At 39.5% G+C, this 19,792-nt stretch overlaps 1 protein-coding gene across 17 annotated transcripts in view; it reads left to right on the plus strand.

The window, feature by feature from the left end:
- Positions 1–19,792, plus strand: part of LRCH3 (leucine rich repeats and calponin homology domain containing 3) — a 108,010-nt gene that overhangs the window by 54,799 nt on the left and 33,419 nt on the right. For 15 of the 17 annotated variants that reach the window (XR_010139331.1, XM_063722403.1, XM_063722401.1 and 12 more), the window contains exons 9-13: positions 1,244–1,392; positions 5,208–5,284; positions 13,230–13,281; positions 13,732–13,881; positions 17,759–17,818. Coding sequence is in view for 16 of the 17 variants with exons in the window: in XM_063722403.1 (XP_063578473.1) it covers positions 1,244–1,392; positions 5,208–5,284; positions 13,230–13,281; positions 13,732–13,881; positions 17,759–17,818 (488 nt within the window). In the remaining variant the exon portion in view is untranslated. Of the gene's footprint in view, positions 1–1,243; positions 1,393–5,207; positions 5,285–13,229; positions 13,282–13,731; positions 13,882–17,758; positions 17,819–19,597; positions 19,652–19,792 lie in introns of all 17 variants that reach the window. The other 2 variants (XM_063722413.1, XM_063722414.1) reach the window with 1 other exon arrangement.

Here is a 19,792-nt window from a genome sequence, read left to right on the forward strand (position 1 = left end):
AGGACAATCTTTGTTCTAATCTTTTTTGTTTCTGTTTAATCGACAACAATTACAGGAAGGGAGATAGTAGTCAGAAACTCTTTCTTTCTCAAGTCCAGTTTACTCCTACCTTTTCTCTTTTTTGTGTGTGGCCTTTGACTTTCTTTTGAGTTGACTGTGTTTGGTTTTCCACCTGCCATCTCCTCACAGAGATATTAAGCCCCAGACCTAAAACACGAAAAACACAAAGATGTGCCTTTCAGTCTTTAAAAATTAGTCTTTGCTCTTTGTCTCACAAACTGAAACTACTGTGTTTAAAACAGTAAGGAGCTGTTCAAAGAAAAATGGTAGAGGTCTCTATTTCAATAATTATCATCAATTACTACATTATTTAGTGAACTAGGACTAAGGTTTTCTGGAGCCTATTTTTGTGAGTGGCCATGGACTAAATAATAAACACTTACGTGCCAGGCACGTTGGCTGATGCCTGTAATCCCAGCACTTTGGGTGGCCAAAGTGGGCTGATCACTTGAGCACAGGAGTTCGAGACCAGCGTGGCCAACATGGTGAAACCCTGTATCTACTAAAAATACAAAAATTAGCCACGTGTGGTGGTGCACACCTGTAATCCCAGCTACTCGGGAGGCTGAGGCAGGAGAATCGCTTGAACGTGAGAAGCAGAGGTTGCAGTGAGCCAAGATTGCATCACTGCACTGCAGCCTGGGTGACAAAGGGAGACCCTGTCTCAAAAAAACAAAATAAAATATAAGTAAAATTAATTTAATTTTTTTTGTTGTTTTTGAGACGGAGTCTCGCTCTGTCACCCAAGCTGGAGTGCAGTGATACGGTCTTGGCTCACCTTAACCTCTGTCTCCCGGGTTCAAGCAATTCTCTTGTCTCAGCCTCCCGAGTAGCTGGGACTACAGGCATGCGCCACTAAGCCCAGTTGATTTTTGTATTTTTAGTAGAGATGGGATTTCAGCATATTGGTCAGGCTTGCCTCGAACTCCTGACTTCAGGTGATCCACTCACCACCTGCACCTCCCAAAGTGCTGGGATTACAGGTGTGAGCCACCAACCTTGGACATAAAATGGGTAAAAAAAAAAAAAAAAAAGACTTAAGTAATTTAAAGTTTTTATCATCCCTACCACTTTCAAAATAGAAAATCATGGGGAAAAGGAATTAAGTAAATGTCTTTTATTGGCTATCTAATTTGAATGTTTTTTTCTGGTGTGTGTGTGTGTGTGTGTGTGGTTTATACAGTGGAACATGATCTGGATCAGATTGACTACATAGACAGCTGCACTGCAGAGGAAGAAGAGGCCGAGGTGAGACAGCCCAAGGGACCGGACTCAGACAGCCTTAGTTCACAGTTTATGGCGTATATTGAACAGCGGCGAATCTCTCATGAGGTAGTACATAGATTGAAGCCTAAATATGTTGCTATCCCTTCATAAAATAATTCATAATAGTATAAAGTTTTGTTATATCAGTGATTTGTTGACTGAAGCCTAATTGTTTTCATTATGTTCGCTTCTGATTTCAGCACTGAATTTTTCAGATTTATTCAGAAAAATCAGACAGTAGTCTCAAGTAGGCTTTAGGTTTATTTTTCAAACAAGAAAGATTTCAGAATTTTGCAGAAGGAATAAAAGAAGTCTAGGCACTGTTAAGGCCTTCGAAGAAAGTACAAAGAAAAATACAATGATGCTTTTCATTGTTGTTTTTATTGCTTTTTTATTGTTACTAACTGATGAATCATAGTTCGGTCAGTAGTTAATTGACAGTTAAACCAAAAAGTTGACTTTTGTGGCAACATGCAGACTTAACCATAGAATTTTTATAATATGCTGAATTATATTGGAGCTTTTGTGCTAAGTCACACAGAACGTAAATTGTTTGCTATTAAAATTCTTGGGTATCTCTTAAGTGGAGCATTGAATTGCCTTAGAAAACAAATGTGCATTCAACCCACTACAGAATCTCTGCCAATTCCCCAAGGGTCTCAGATAGAATAGCATTCTTCAGTCTTCTTGTCAGCATAATAAAATGGCTTCACTTTAGTGGATGTGATGTTGATGTCTGGAGTTGGTTTCAGGCTCTAAGCAGTGATTATTTGAGAAACACTTGGGTCCTTTCTAGAGAATGATGTATTATCCTTTTAGAAATAGAGAAGAATCCTTTGGTCTGAGACAGCTAAAAGGAAAGAAATAAAAAAGAAATAGAGAATAATCATTTCAAGTGGGACATGTTGTAGAGTGATATTATCATTCTTTATTTAATGAGACAAGAGTCTTACTCTGTCGCCCAGGCTGGTGTGCCTTGGCACGATCTCGGCTTACTGCAGCCTCTGCCTCCCAGGTTCAAGTGATTGTCCTGCCTCAGCCTCCCGAGTAGCTGGGATTACAGGCACCCGCCACCACGCCTGGCTAATTTTTATATTTTTAGTAGAGACGGGGTTTCACCATGTTGGCCAGGTTGGTCTCAAACTCCTGACCTCGGGTGATCTGCCCGCCTCAGCCTCCCAAAGCGCTGGGATTACAGGTGTGAGCCACCGCATCCAGCCAGTATTATCATTCTTTTTTTTAAAAAAAGGGCCTTGGTTTTTCCTATCTGAATACTTTTGAACACCGTATTTTTTGTTGGTAAAGAGACACTCTTGTATTTAAAGTTGGATAAAATTATATAAGTCAAAGTCCTACAGCCCAGAGATAGCAGTGTACCAGGTGATTGATGAAACTACTTGTTGAGGCTGCTGGAGCAAGGGGCAACTATTTTGCAATAAAACTAAAATTAACAATGACACATTATAATCCTTAAAGGAATTCATTTTCTTTTCTCCTGGTCTTTCTCTTTGATCATGTTATGGTTACTTAGGCTGTATAAATGGAGTATCTCTACTAAAAGTGAAAATGCCTATTATACTACTTTAAAAAAATAGTATTTCTTTAATTCATTATATTGTTTTGTAATAATATTTTTAAAACTCTGGCTGCCTGTTACGTATGGTAGTCTTTATGACTTCTGTGTCATAAAGCTTTTGTAAAATTTAGCATCTGTGAAAATATGATGAGGCAGCATTATTTTAGATGGTTTCACAACCAGTGAAGAAGTATCTTTTTATTTTCCTGAACACTATCTAAAAATGGAATGTTAAAACTAATCTATGTGAGGTTTTAAACACTCTACTATTATTTAATTTTATTATAATACTTGTCATATACATAGACCATTCCTGTCTGAACATGGTATGATTTTTTTTTTAATTAAACCAATGTCACATTCATTTTGTCATGAAAATTTCGTGTGCCTCTTAGAATAATTTTAGATAATTGCAGTATCATAAAACTAGGATGGGGCTGGATGTGGTGGCTCACGCCTGTAATCCCAGCACCGTGGGAGGCCAAGGCAGGTGGATCACTTGAAGTCAGGAGTTTGAGACCAGACTAGCCAACATGATGAAACGCCGTATCTACTAAAAATGTATTTAAAAAAACTTAGCTGGGTGTCATGGCGGGTGCCTGTAATCCCAGCTACTCGGGAGGCTGAGGCACGAGAGTCACTTGAACCTGGGCAGCGGACATTGCAGTGAGCCAAGATTGTGCCACTGCACTCCAGCCTAGGTGACAGAGCAAGATTCTGTATCCAAAAAAAAAAAAAAAAAACTAGGATGGTAAGTCACTGATAGAACGTCCTAGGAGAGATTTGTGTTTATTTTTTAAAGTGGTATAGCTTGGCCTGGTGGCTCATTCCTGTAATCTCAGCCACTTGGGAGGCTGAGGTAGGAAGACTGCTTGAGCCCAGGAGTTTGAGACCAGCCTGAGCAACATAGCGACACTCTGTCTCTAAATAAACAAAAATTTTAAAATGGCGTATTCACTAAAATTAGAAAAATTATTTTTGCATCAGAGTTGTAGAATTGTAGTTTATTATTTGGGATCTCATGTCCAGACTTTAAGACAGTCAGTTGTTAGCCCTTTGAAGTAACTCACCAGAAGTTTCTAGTGATGTGTGATATACCTATTTCTTGGAGGTAGATGCTATTTCTTGGAAGTAGATGGTAAGTAGTTTTATGTTTGATTTGTAGATATCCTTTTTGGGAAGGTTGTTTTCTTATTTTTCCCTTGATGAATAACCATTTTGATAATTATTTTTGGTGTTGAAACAAGATTGTATTGCTTCTATAGGTTTTCCTTTGATAACCTTTAATCCTCTACCTTTGATTTATAATTTTATTTTTCAGTGTGTGGTCTGTATTTTAAACCAGTTTAATTTTCCTCAGTAATACTTTTTGAAAATGACCTCTTAGTCTTTAGTTTGTAAATAAGTAAAATTGCCAGTAATATTTTCCTTTTAAATACGGTATTTTACCATAAATAGAAATTACTTTTTGTTTTATCTTGATATTCATCAACACATTCAAGACTGTTCGTATGAGTATGATAAGAGACAATTTGTTGGCCGGGCACAGTGGCTTACGCCTGTAATCCCAGCACTTTGGGAGGCTGACGTGGGCGGATCACGAGGTCAGGAGATCGAGACCATCCTGGCTCATATGGTGAAACCCCATCTCTACTAAAAATACAAAAAATTAGCCGGGCGAGGTGGTGGTCGCCTGTAGTCCCAGCTACTCGGGAGGCTGAGGCAGGAGAATGGCGTGAACCCAGGAGGCGGAGCCTACAGTGAGCCGAGATCTGCCACTGCACTCCAGCCTGGGCGACAGTGAGACTCCGTCTCAAAAAAAAAAAAAAAAAAAAAAAAAGACAATTTGTTGTGATGAATAAATAAAGAAATTTAATCTGCCCAGTGAACTCACTATTACCAGAAATATTCAAGAGAAACTGAGCAAATGCCAGGGTAGGGTAGGTGGGAATTTCTGTCCTAAATGGAAGTCTGTTAGTGACCTCTTCAGTTCCTTTCCAATTCTAACATCTTATTATTCAGTAAATATTACTGTGCTTGGTCACTGTAATGTATATAATACAGTGAGAAGGAAATCTACTTTCTTATAAAATAAAATAAATGTTTGTGGATTGTGAATGTTTTTGTTTATTAAAGCAGCAGTATAGCATATGATGCTTTTAAACTTAAAGTTTACATTTGAAAAGTCTATTAAAATATTTTTTAGTGTAATATACAAATTAAATGACAAATTGGATGTGAACTGTGCAATTGCAGTGTTCTGGATTAATATACTAAATTTATTTATTTCTGTCCTCTGGCCTAGGGTTCACCAGTAAAGCCAGTAGCCATTAGGGAGTTTCAAAAAACAGAAGATATGAGAAGATATTTACATCAAAACAGGTTTGAAAAATCAATTCTACTTAATTTGTTTCTGTCTTAATCGTGAAAGCATAAAGTAATTTTGGTTTTGTGCAGATCTGTGTATAATAAAGATGTTTAGATGGCATGTATTTAGAACTGAGTGACGGTGTGCTTTTTTGTACTCATGCCATTGAAAAGGTAGAAACTGATTTGATTCTAAATTGAGACCATCTAAATGATTATCTACACAGTTAATCAATCTGAAGATACTTAGTAGCAATGAGATTTTGTGGTGAAGCTATATGGATTCGTGCACAAAAAGGGCTAAAAGAATTTCAGGACTGGGCATAGTGGCTAACACTTGTAATTCCAACACTTTGGGAGGCCAAGGTGGGAGGCTTGCTTGAGTCCAGGAGTTTGAGACCAGTCTGAGCATCATTCTACTCCTCTACAAAAAGAAAAAAAAATAGCCTGGCATGGTGGTGCACGCCTGTGGGCCCAGCAACTCAGAGGCTGAGGTGGGAGGATCGCTTGAACTGGGAGGTTGAGGCTGCAGTGAACCCAGTTTGTGCCATTGCAGTCCAGCCTGGGCAACAGAGTGAGACCCTGTCTCAAAAAAAAAAAATACAAAAATACAAAAAACAAAAACAAAAAACAAATTTGGAGAGTTCTAATTTTTTTAACTTACATTTTTGACTGGATAACAGAGAGAAATAGGCAGAGACAGTGATATGTATCACCAGTCCTGTCTCTGTTAATACACTCTTTCCACTGTACTTGGTGCCTCTCAGAATATTTTGAAAATTAGGCCCTGTGCGGTGGCTCGTATCTGTAATCCTAGCACTTTGGGAGGCCGAGGCAGGTGGATCATTTGAGGTCAGGAGTTCGAGACCAGCCTGGCCAACGTGGTGAAACGCCGTCTCTACTAAAAATACAAAAAATAGCTGGGTGTGGTGGCACACGCCTGTAATTCCAGCTACTTGGGAGGCTGAGGCAGGAGAATCGCTTGAACCCAGGAGGCGGAGGTTGCAGTAAGCTGAGATTGCACCACTACACTCCAGCATGGGTGACAGAGTGAGACTCAGTCTCAAAAAAAACAAAAAAAGAATATTTTGAAAATTAGCTTGATCATTTAGAGCACTGCTTCTCATTCTTGAATTCCAGAATGTTTTCTTGCCGTGAACTGTTTCACAATAGTTGGAAATTTCAGCCTTTAGCTCTTTGCCTTCTGGTTTTATGAAGTCTTGATACGCCTATTCTTAAGTGATGGTAAATTTACATAGTTCTTATACTTGACAAGGTATTAAAGTTAACTTGGGGGACTGAGATATAGATGGAATAAATATGTAGGGAGAAAAAAGACAGACATCTCATAACTTTGACATTTATACTCTTATCACTTAACTCATGGGGATTTAATTAAGTTTTGTATGCTTTGAAATTTATTTCAGAATGTCTTTTCAGTTGCCATGTGTCCTTTTATTGAGAGTATAGTCTTTTGAGATTCCAGTTTTATGTGGGAGTTTCCAGTTACATTCTCCACCTTGAGTGGGCCTGCATTTTATATCTCCTGTCCCTCTCACGTCCTGCATCCATCATAGGTGAAGCTCAAGAGCTCCAGGATTTAGTAGAAACCCTCAAGGTAAAAGCTGGCTTTTTCACTCAGTTACCTTATGTGTTAGTTTTCTGTTGCTTGTGTTACAAAGTTAGCAGTTTAGGACAACACCTCTTTATTATATTATACTTCCGGAGGATAGAGCCTGGGCAGGCCGTGCTGGGTTCTCTACTTAGAGGACAAAGTCAGGGTATCGGCTGGCCTGGATTCTCATGTGGAGACTGTGGAGGAGAAGTCATTTTCCTGCTACTACTTCTTGGCAGAATTCAGTTTGATGCAGTTACCGGTCCCCATTACTGAGGTCCCCATTATTTTCCTGGCTGCCAGCTGGTGGCCATTCTTGGTGTTTAGAGGCCACTCACATTCCTTCTTCATGGGTCCCTCCATCTTCAAAGCAGGAATGACGGGTCAGATCCTCCTTATGTTTGGAATCTTTCTCACTTCCCTTTCTACCACATCTCGCAAATTCTTCTGCTTTTAAGGGCTCGTGATTATATTAGGTCAACCTGGATAATCTCCCCATTTTAAGGCCAGCTGATTAGTAACCTTAATTTCATCTGCGAAGCCTTTTTTTAATGTACTACAACAGCATTCACTAGAGTAAGGAAGGCCAGGGACCGAGATCATGGAAGCCGAAAGTCTGCCTACCACATCTTAGTCCAGAGTTCCTGTTTTTACTTCTTTTTGAAAGTCTGTGGATTCTTTATTTTCATAGCACCTTAGCAATACATTTTAAAAGCTTGTTTTATTTTATTCAGCATTTTGGTTATTTCCATTGGAAGAGTCATTCAGGGCGTTTAGTCTGCCACAGTGCTGGAAACTAAAGCTGGGATTACATGTTTTGTTTTGTTTTGTTTTGTGACAGGGTCTTGCTCTATTGCCTAGGCTGGAGTGCAGTGTTGTGATCATGGTCACTGCAGCCTCTACCTCCCAGGCTCAAGCAATCCTCCCACCTCAGCCTCTGGAGTAGCCGCAACTTCAGGCGTGTGCTACGTACTCAGCAAATTTTTTGTTATTTTTAGTAGAGACAGAAATCTCACTATGTTGCCCAGGCCGGTCTCAGACTCCCAGATTGAAGTACTAACCCTCCTGCTTTGGCCTCCCAAAGTGCTGGGATTACAGGTGTGAGCCACTGCACCCAGCCATGATTACTGTTTAACTCGGGGTTCCATAGCACAGTCCTTGGATAAGAACTCATACTTGATCCTAGTAACCAGTTAGGCTCTAGGATCAATATATACTTCATGTTTTTAATTAGGTATTTGTGAAATATCTACTATGTGCCAAGTTCCTTTCCAGATGTTGGGATATAGCTATGAACTTAGTCAAAATTCCTGCCCTCCTGGAGCTTACATTCAAGTGGAATGTTGAATTCGAACCTAAAAAGACACAATCGCCTCAGAATGACTGACAGCTCTCAGACCAGCAAGATTTGTCTCTAACCTGAATAACATGTTAACAAAAAGACGCTACCTCAGCAGTCTGTCAGTTACAGCAACTCAAAAACATTGAATGAGTGTAAGGAATCCTCTGCTGGTGAGCTGAAAAGGAAAGCTTGCTTACCCCTTTTTTTCTTCCAGTTCTTTTCCCCTACCCTCATCCACCATGTACATTTCTTCCCCCCACCACTCCCCTACCGCTACCCACATAGAGTCTACCCTACTGGGAGATCATAAACATAGGGAGATATAATAAATAAAAAGTGTGAATGTTTTGTAGTATTTGCCAAGATGGATTATGTGAATTTGAAATTGAAACTAGCAAAAATTATGTTTAAAAAAAATTGTTAAAATAATTTTTTATGGGCTGGGTGCAGTGGCTCATGTCTGTAATCCCAGCACTTTGGGAGTCCAAGGCCAGCAGATCACCTGAGCTCAGGAGTTCCAGACCAGCCTGGCCAACATGGTGAAACCTGATCTCTACTAAAAATACAAAAATTAGCCGGGTGTGGTAGCTTGCACCTGTAGTCCTAGCTACTTGGGAGGCTGAGGCAGGAGAATCGCTTGAACCCTGGAGGTGCAGTGAGCTGAGATTGCACCACTGCATTCCACCTGGGTGGCAGAGCAAGACTCTTGTCTTAAAAAAAAAAAAAAAATTATAGGGCCTACTTATAATTTGAATAGCATTTTAGTTCAGGAGAGATGATAATATCAGACTAGGTTCTGTAAAGTGTGTTATAGCTTCTATAAAAAGCAATATAGAATTAACATTTAGATAAAACCTGGAAGTTTTTTTGTTTCATGTTATATAGACAAAGCCAGAAAAGCTACTCACATTAATTATGTGATTTTGTAAATAAAGAAAAACAGAGAAGGCAGTTTAGTCTGCCTTATACTGGCCGGATATAATATACCTGTAATCCCAGCACTATACTGGCCGGGTGTAATACACCTGTAATCCCAGCACTTTGGGAGGCCAAGGCAGGTGGATCCCCTGAGGTCAGGAATTCAAGACCAGCCTGGCCAACATGGCAAAACCCTGTCTCTACTAAAAATACAAAAAATTAGTCGGGTGTGGTGGCGTGCACCTGTAATCCTAGCTACTTGGGAGGCTGAGGCAGGAGAATTGCTTGAACCCGGAAGGCAGAGGCTGCAGTGAGCCGAGCTTGTGCCCCTGCACTCCAGCCCAGGCAACAGATACGCCATCTCAAAAGAAAAAAAAAAAAGTCTGCCTTATAGAGATAAAAGTCTGGTTTACTTAGCTCAAGTAAGTTCAAGATTTAAAGGAGATACATACATGTTACCTGCATTTTTGTTTTTTATGTCTCAATATTCCACGCTTTTTCAGGAGAGGGTGCTACTGTCATTCATTCAAGCAATATTTCTTAAGCACTATAGTGGTTCTGTCTCTGTTCCAAATCCCTGATATTTTAGAGTTACTTTTTAGTGGATGTAGACACATATGTGTAACAAGTATGTTTCAGGTACTGCTAGGTGCTATGAAGAAAAATAAAGCAGGATAAAAGAGATGGTAGGGTGAGGGAAGAGTGAAAATAATGTTTGATGCATTGATAATATTTCAGTAGAAACCTGAAAAAGAGCAAACATTATGGCGGTCTAGGGGTGAAACATTCTAGGTAGAGGTTCTGAGGTAGGAACATGCTTTTGGTGTATTCAAGAAACACCCAGCAGTCTGAGTAAAGCAGGACAAATCTGGGATGTGAGATGAGAGTTCTGCTGTGGTTATGTTCTATTTCAAGTACCTACAAGACATCCAAGTGGAATTATCAAGTAAGCAGTTAGATATATGAGATTGGAATAAGGTGGCAAGAATTAGGGCTTGAACAACCAGAAAAACAAACTGAGCAGGGGTGGTCTTGGGGATAGGAGAAAGAGGGTAGTGTCCTAGAGGCTAAATGAGAACAGTTGTTGTTTTTGTTTTTTTGAGACACAGTCTCTGTCACCCAGGCTGGAGTGCAGTGGTGTCATCATAGCTCATAAGCAGCCTTGATCTCCTGGACTCAAGATCCTCCCACCTTGGCCTCCCAAAATGCTGGGATTAAAAGCATGAGCCACTGTGCCTAGCCTTGAAAACTGTTTGAAGAAGTATAGAGAGGAATGAACAACATCACTTACTGCTCATAGGTTTTTTGTTGTTTTTTTCCAGACGGAGCCTCGCTCTGTTGCCAGGCTGGAGTGCAGTGGCGCGATCTTGACTCACTGCAACCTCCACTTCCCAGGTTCAAGCAATTCATCTGCCTCAGCCTTCTGAGTAGCTGGGACTACAGGCGCGCACCACCACACCCGGCCAGATTTTCGTATTTTTTTTAGTAGAGACGGGGTTTCACCATGTTGGCCAGGATGGTCTCGATCTCCTGACTTCGTGATCTGCCCGCCTCAGCCTCCCAAAGTGCTGAGATTACAGGTGTGAGCCACTGCACCCAGCCCTGCTGATAGGTTTAATAAGGGGAGGACTAAGAAATAACTATTGGATTTGGGGATGTCAAGATCATTGACAAACTGGTGAGGTGAAAGAACAGCTTTAGTGAAACTGAAAGGACGGGATGCAGATTGGATTAGGTACAAAATACAGTAATGAGATAAAGTGGAAACAATGGGTTTGACTGGCTTTTTAAAGAAGTATTGTAAAAAGAGGGTAAATGAATATATGTACTTGTAATCCCAGCACTTTGAGAGGCCAAGGTGAGTGGTTTGCTTGAGCCCAGGAGTTCGAGACCAGCCTGGGCAACATGGCGAAACCCCATCTCTACCAAAAATAGACAAAAATTAGCCGGGCATGGTGGTGCACACCTGTAGTTCCAGCTACTTGGGAAGCTAAGATAGGACTGCTTAACTCTGGGAGGTGGAGGTCTCAGCTGAGATCCACCACTGCATTCAAGCCTGGACAACAGAATGAGACGAGACTCTGTCACAAAAAAAAAAAAAAAAAGAAAGAAAGAAAGAAAGAAACATAGGTAGAAAGAAGATTTAAAGGAGATACATACATGCTACCTGCATTTTTGTTTTTTATGTCTCAGTATTCCACACTTTTTCGGGGGAGGGTGCTACTGTCATTCACTCAAGCAATATTTCTTAAGCACTAGAAAGTGCTTAAGAAAGTAGAAAGAAGGTATGTATTAAAAAATTGAAAAGCGGCTGGGCACGGTGGCTCACACCTGTAATCCCAGCACTTTGGGAGGCTGAGGTGAGTGTATCACCTGAGGTCAGGAGTTCAAGACCAGCCTGGCCAACATGGTGAAACCCCGTCTCTACTAAAAATACAAAAATTAGCTGAGTGTGGTGGCGCATGCCTGTAATCCCAGCTACTCAGGAGGCTGACGCAGAAGAATCTCTTGAACCTGGGAGGTGGAGGTTGTGGTGAGTGAGATCGCGCCACTGCACTCCAGCCTGGGCGACAGGGCAAGACTCTGTCTCGAAACAAAACAAAAATTGAAAAGCATTGTTAAAGTATAGTGTTCAGGTTAGGGCACATAAACACACTTGAGTTGGTTTATTTGGTCCTTTCTGTGTTTTGTTTCAGTTCATCTACAGATGGCCGCTAAACGCTATGGGAAATTTTAACAGTGAAATTAGTAATCTAGGGAGAAAGTTGCAGTTAATTCCTGTTACTCTAAATGTGTAATCAGGGTGTGGTGCAGTGGCCCACACCTGTAATCCCAGCACTGGGAGGCCTAGGTGGGTGGATCACTTGAAAGCTCAGGAGTTTGAGAGCAACCTGGGTTAACATAGCAAAACCCCGTCTCTACAAAAACTACAGAAATAATCCTGGGTTGGTTGACACACACCTGTAGGCCAGCTACTCGAAAGGCTGAGGCGATATTATCACTTGAGGCCAGGAGGTTGAATCTGCAGTGAGCTGTGATCAAGGCATTGCACTCCACCTTGGGCCACAGAGTGACACCCTGTCTCAAAAAAAAAAAAAAAGGCTGGGCGCAGTGGCTCACATGCCTGTAATCCAAGTACTTTAGGAGGCTGAGGTAGGAGGATGGCTTGAGGGGCAGGAGTTTGAGACCAGCCTGGGCAACGTAATAAGACCCTCATTGCCACAAAAAAATTAAAAACACAAAAAACAAAAAAACAGCTGGGCGTGATGGCTGGAGCCCAGGAGGTGAAGACTGCAGTGAGCCATGGTAACGGGGTTTTTTTTGTTCCCCTAATAGCACACTGAGTTCAGTGCCTGTAGATCAGCCTGATAGGCTAATTATCATAGTTTTGGAGGCCAGGTCCTAAACGTCAGACAGTAACTACTCCTGCCAGTTTTAGTTTCAGACACAAAGATGAGTTACAGAGACTTGAGCAATGAAATCTGTTTCAGGAAAAGGATAAATAGTAAACTGTAAGAATTAACACTGATAACAGTGAGAGGGAAGTACTACTTTTTTTTTGTTTTTTTTTAAGCATTAAAAAGGGTTTCGTATTTTTCTTAAAAAAACCAGAATCTCTATTTCTGTGTTAAAATTGCTTCATCAATTGAAAATAAGAGCAGGTGTGCTTTATAAGGACCGTTACCAGGTTCTGTAGTTGATAAAATGACTCTGTGTGTAAAAGGATCTCAGTTTACATGTATCTTGTTTTAATCATGGTGGTAACAAAGATAATAGTTATTTGTGTTATAAATAAATGATACTGGTTAAAAAGTGATCTCAGTTAACTGTATTGTTGGTATTGGCTGACGTAGACAGTGATACCACATGAAACGTGAGTTGGAGGCATCAGATTTTCCTCTGGTTTCACTTAATGACTTGGACTTAGGTTTACAAAATGCAGCTACTCCTTCAATGCTAACTAGGCAGTTTGCTACTGATTAATAGAAAGCTACATTTACAATAAAAATTTCATTTGTTTTTTGTGTATCTGTTTGTCTTTTTATCAAAGAGTTTTTTTCTTTCTTTTTTCTTTTTTGGGTCAGGGTTCCGGTTGAGCCATCTTCCCTCTTGTCACTATCAGCAAGTCACAATCAGGTAATGTTTAGTAGTTGTGTTTATTTTTGCTTTTTAAACTAAGGTGATTTTTTTTCTTTTATAATACTTAAATTGCCATGAATTGCCAGGTATATTTAAGCATTACTAGCTGTCTCGATCAATTAATATAACATATGTACGTGATACTTGCTAACAGTGTTTTTAGATAGGAAATCTTTACCTTCGTGATGCCTTTATAGTATTAGTAATTGCAGTTTCTCTCATCACTTTCAGTGGCAGAAACTGCAGTTACTTTTGCACCAACCTAATATATATATAAGAACAGTGCAAAGATGGAAAAACATTAGCAATAAACACATTTCAAGCAATGCTAGGTGACTTCAAAGCAAAAGTTGCATGGGTCAACAGTAGTTCCCTAAATTGATAGGGAATATTGGTAATGTGATCCTCATTTTTACTTTCATATGCACAATAATGCTTTGGTTCCAGCTGTCACACACAGACCTGGAACTTCATCGGAGAAGGGAGCAGTTAGTAGAGCGCACTCGGAGAGAGGCTCAGCTTGCTGCCCTGCAGTATGAGGAGGAGAAAATAAGGACCAAGCAGATCCAGAGAGATGCTGTCCTGGACTTTGTCAAAGTGAGTCGTTGGAATGATACTGTTCAAGCTGCTAACTGGCTAAGTGCTTATTTGTTTGGTCAGGGCTGCTGCTTTTTATTGTCCATTAAAATGTCAACCAGTTTTCTCTCTGTAAGGAATCTTGACTAAATAGAGTGTCTCTTTTACTTGTGTCTATCTGCATGAGGACAATAGAAGTAATTATCTTATTAACGGTAAATCTGTCATTGGACATGTTACTTTACTATTCAGCTGCCGTTTCCTCAGTTTCTAGTGTCATAGTAAAGATCAGTAAGATGAAAGTGAAAGTGCTGTGTGAGCCATAAAAGGCCGTGCAGATGGAAACTGTTACTCAGACCTCTCTCCCTCTTCCTCGCTTTCGTAAATAACAAAAGTTTGCTAGCCTCACAGACTTAATCTTTCGCAGGAACTTTGATTTGTTCCTTTCTGTTCTCCACACACATTCAATTAACAACCGCGTTAATATTTCTTAACATTTTGCAGCCTCTATAGTAGTGCCTGAAACGTTGTCATTTTATTTTACCTGTATTACTTATCTTTTTGTTCTGAAATCGTCATTTTTTTCTTCATAATTATTTGTAATTTTGTTTACTTAATATCTGTCTCTCGTTTATCTGTAAACTCCATGAAGGTAAGAACCATGTCTGTTTTACTTACTGCCGTGTCCCTAGACCTTAGCAGGTCTTAGCTCATAGTAATGGTCAATAAGTATTTGTTGAATGATTAAATGAATTTTTCTTGTCCACTAAAGACTTTTCTGTATTTCATACTTTAACTAGAGACCATCTTCTTTAAGTACCATGCATATGTCTGTTTTACTGTTTTACCTGATAAACTCTTTTTTTCTGAATGTACCAGACCCTTGGTGATGATGTTTAACTCTCTTTCTCACCTGATTCCTCTTCATCCAACAAGTTCCCTTGTCTATTGTTTTCTATAAAAATGTAGGCAAATCTGGCCGGGTGTGGTGGCTCACGCCTGTAGTCCTGGCACTTTGGGAGGCCAAGGTGGGTGGATCACCTGAGGTCAGGAGTTTGAGACCAGCCTGGCCAACATGGCAAAACCCCGTCTCAAGTAAAAATTTAAAAATTAGCTGGGCGTGGTGGTGCATGCCTGTAATCCCAGCTAACCAGGAGGCTGAAGTGGAAGAATTGTCTGAGCCCGGGAGGCGGAGGTTGCAGTGAGCTGAGATCGCACCACTGCAATTCCTGCAGCCTGGTCGACAGAGTGAGACTCCATCTCAAAAAAAAAAAAAAAAAAAAAGTAGGCAAAGCTTTTGACCAATAGCAAAAATACTAAAATTAATATTCCTACAAGCAGAAGTTGACAAAGGTGCCTTCCTCCCTGAAAACCTTGTCTGCCCTGAGATGTTTCTTCTTTTCGTGCCTTTTCAACCCTCATAAGAATCGTGAATGTGCTAATGGCCATGTTCTCCTGACCTTTGTCTCTGTCATTGTACTTTCACAGAAGTCACCTAATGCTATGCACACGAGATCTCCTAATTTCTCCAACCGTTTCTCTTTCCCTTAAGTCCCTACTTGATTTGTTACTACATACAAACTTTCCTATATAGTTCTCTTGAAACTAATGGAAATACTTTATTGGTTTATTCTTAATAGGTGATTTGGAGGTGTTCGGGTTTCACAGAGGAGGAAGCTGCAGGTCTAGGAAGACTAAGCAATGTGGTCATTTATAGTACATTCGTTTTCTTAATCAGGAGGCCAACCTAGACTTCTGAAAGTCTAACTTTGTTCGTTCATTTGACTTGACAGACCTTTATGGAATGCTGGTTGTACAAGGAATATAAAGATGCATAAAATACAAGCCCTGCCCACCAGGCACAGCTTAGACCTTATCAGGAAAATAAACACAAATAAAACAGAAAATAAGGCAGCTTATAATGAAAGTGCTAGTTTTATATTCAAGACGATAGAAGACTTAGAGAACAAGTATCATCAGAGTTGACCTCAAAAAGAAATGATAGGGACCCTGAAGAATGAGTAGGTAGGATATAGCCAGGAAGAAAAGACTGGATGATGGTGTAAAGGGGGGTTCGTTCTAGGCTGAGGAAATCTAAACAGGATGGGAGCTGGGAATGGCCTTGTATGATTTGTAGCTTTAAAATAATGGCACTTGCAGGAAATACCAGCTGGCCTAGAGAGTTTGTATTGAAGACTTATGGGAAAAATGAATTATTGAGATGATGATAATAATACTTATTGAATGCTTATTATGTACTAGGCACTATTTTAAGTACATTATATATATTTACTCATTTAATTCTCCCAACAATCTCTTTAGGTACCATTTTTTCTTTTTATGAACAAGGAAACACGCTCAGAGAGAATAACAGTTTACTAAGATTAAATACTCAGGAAGTGGCAGGATTAAAATCCTGTGATTAGAACAAGGCAGCTTGGCTCCAAAGCCTATTCTGTGAGCACAGTCTATGCTGCCTCTCGGTAATAATGGTTAACACTGAATCTTAAGTGCTGTTCTATGTGTTTTGCATAAATTAACTCACTCAGTTTGCCTTCTATAGAAGTCACACACCCAGTAAGAGATAAATAGTCAACTTGTAGAGAGTCTTGATTAAATGTCAAATTAGTGGTTCTTGATCTATTAAGTAAAAGAGAATGCTGAGTTTCAAAGCAGGAAAAAACATGAGAAGAGAGAGACTTCTGAAAAACTAATTGACTTGCGTTAGAATTGGTTAGGAAGAAAGAGACTAGAAAGAGGAAAATGAAGAAGAAAGAAATTGCAATAGTTAGACTGGGGTGCAAAATAAGGCATAAAAACCAGATGGTTTCTAAGGGTCCTAAGGGTCGGCAGTATTGCACAGTGACAAGAGCCTAAATTCAGAAATATCTGAATTTCAATCCAGCTTTGCCACTCACTGTGCGCTTGACTTTCAGAAAGTTACTGAGCCATTTTATGCTGTTAGGTTCCTCCTGTGTGTGATATTTAACTATTAAATATTAACTGTCTCAGAATTATGGATATACCTAATGCTTAATACTAGTATGGTAGATGCTATATCCCCTATTAGTATAATAAAATGGATTTGCTGAATTACCTATAAGAGAGATGGTGAATAAATCACAGATGGTGAATAAATCACTGAAGAGGGTGAAAAAAAAGAAGCTCCCAAAGCAAGGTTTGGAGGCTGAAAGAATGGTTTCAAATGAGGGTCTAACATTGTGGAAAGAATGCAGGCTCTGCAGTCGGAAGGCAGGCCCGAACCAGTTATGCTGCTTACGAACTCGGAGACCTTGCACGTGCCACATAGCCTCTCTTCTCGATTTTCTCATCTCTGAATGAATGTGATGATGATATTTTATCTCACACAGTAGAAGAATCACTGAAATACTGTGTGCACAGTGACATACAGTAGAGCACGTTGTAAAGCAGGGACCACACCAATGCTGTAATGTTATTATTAGATTATTAGACATCACATGTTGGAGAAAATAGCCCGTTAGTATGGGACATTGTGAGTTTGTTTTTGAATGTGTCATATATGAGGTGGAGTGGGGTTTCCAAGTAGAGAGTTTCCATAGACAGTTGAAAACACAAACCTGAGATTTGCTTCTAGCTAAAGTTATGAGCATTCGAGTGATACTGAAGCCATTAGAGGGAGGGAATAAGTTCATCGAGTAAGAGGTCAATATTCTGATTGCAAATGTGTTTGTGTAGATATATGTATAGTTTTTAAAATTTCTATCTAAACATTTTCTAACTAGTAAATCTAGAAAAATGCTATATACAAGAGGTAAAAAAATGAATGTGAGTGATCATTTTAGTAAATAGAATTTGTTATTTGCAGTGTTCCAGGCTCTAACCAACTTCCTTTTTTGGGGGGTTTTGGGTTATATAGCAAAAAGCATCACAAAGTCCACAAAAACAGCACCCGCTCCTAGATGGCGTAGATGGTGAGGTAAGTTGATGTAATCTCCTTTTCTTTGGAGTTGATTATTTTTGCAATGGAAATGAAATGTTTACATGTAATTATCATGTTTTCAGTGCTCAGAATATTGCCATTTTTCTTTTTCCCCCCTCACAAAATTCTCCTTATGAGGGAGATGATACAAGCCAAGGAGTTTACTAGAATCTATAGATCAAGGCTTTTTTCAGCTATACACATCCATCTAGAGATGATATTTCCCTCCCTGACCCCCACCAGAGGCACCGTCCCCCTCTCCTCCACTTTTGAAGCGTTGTGTGTAGAGTCCTGGGAGCTTTACCTGGTACAGGTAAATGAAGTGGTTACTAAACAAAAAAAGACTCTTACATAGGATTTCAGATTCAGTGCTATCAATGATAACACTTATTTTATAATATCAAATAGTTCATTTTTCCTACAGATTAACAGAAAATAAATCACTTAACCTTTTAAAAATCTACACACCTATTTTGATCTGTTAAAATGAAGCTTACTAAATGTTTTTATTGTAGTCGGCTTTCTCATTAACCATTTTCCCTTTAAAAACCTTCCAGTTTTTTTTTTTCTTTTTTTTTTTTTTTTTTTTTTTTTGAGACAGAGTATCACTTCGTCACCCAGGCTGGAGTGCAGTGGCACGATATTGGCTCACTGCAACCTCCGACTCCCGGGTTCAAGTGATTCTCCTGCCTCAGCCTCCCGAGTGGCTGGGACTACAGGTGTGCACCACCACGCCCGGCTAATTTTTGTATTTTCAGTAGAGACGGGGTTTCACTGTGTTGGTCAGGCTGGTCTCGAACTCCTGACCTCATAATCCGCCTGCCTCAGCCTCCCAAAGTGCTGGAATTACAGGCGTGAGCCACTGCGCCTGACCCAGTTTTTTTCAATTTATGATCATTACCTCCTTGAAAAATGCATAAAAGCGTTGTTTCATGTGAATTTTGACTTTGCTTTTCATAAAATAAGTTATTTGAAAACCTAACACATGGGGCTTTACAAGCAACACTTTTCAGTGTTTTTAAAAGCACAAGAGTTTCTGGTATGGAAAAGTGTATTGTTTGAAATGTTTTCAATTGTCCATTATAAAGGTTTTTAAAAACTTTTATCTGACATAGAACTACTTCTGTTTTTTTATGTTAGAACATTATATATTTGTATAATACCTCAAAGATTGGCTCCAGCATGTTCACTTGTCTTTTCTTCACCTGGTAATAATTCTAACACATTTTCGACAACCAAAGTTTGATAAATTTAATGTGTGTTTTCTTTTTTACCCCAATATTTCCTTCTTGATGATTGTTTTCAAGTAATTCATTCTCAAGAAAACTAAAGCTCCACAGGAAAATAACATAAACAGTTCTAAAAATTGTAATTGCACTTTTCATTTTGCTTAAGAAAGAAAATGAAGAGATACTTAGACTAGAAATTATGACTCTGGGCTTCTTGTTTGTCACTGGCTCACTAAATGACTACAGGTTCTTTATGTTATTGTTACATCTCTCTCCAGCTTTCTTTTCCCTCCTTGCTTTGTAAGGTTTTAGGCAATAAGATCGTATTTGAAGTTGTTTAAACTCTGAGAGAAGATCAGTACTCAGAACCAACTTACTGACTGTTACAATGCATGAATTCCAGATGATTGTGAATGTCGTCCTCTATGTCAGCATCTTCAAAAGTGTGTCTTAATATGTCTCTTTCCTTGTGTGTGTATTCGTGAAATACGTCACACGTGTGCGTAGTTTGTTTTTGACATGGCTTCATTTTTCTCCACCTCTCCAGTGCCCCTTCCCATCCAGAAGGTCTCAGCACACTGATGATAGTACCTTGTTAGTGGTGAGAGTTTGCACAAAACGGAGTTTTACATTTCTGTGTTTAGAGATTAAAGGATAGCTATTGTACTTTTTATTCAGAAACTACCTAAATACCATCAAACATGATGAGCATCATTACTAAATGCTTTATGAAGAACTAAAC

Source organism: Pongo abelii, chromosome 2 (genome assembly GCF_028885655.2).
Source record: "Pongo abelii isolate AG06213 chromosome 2, NHGRI_mPonAbe1-v2.0_pri, whole genome shotgun sequence".
Lineage (NCBI taxonomy): Eukaryota > Metazoa > Chordata > Mammalia > Primates > Hominidae > Pongo > Pongo abelii.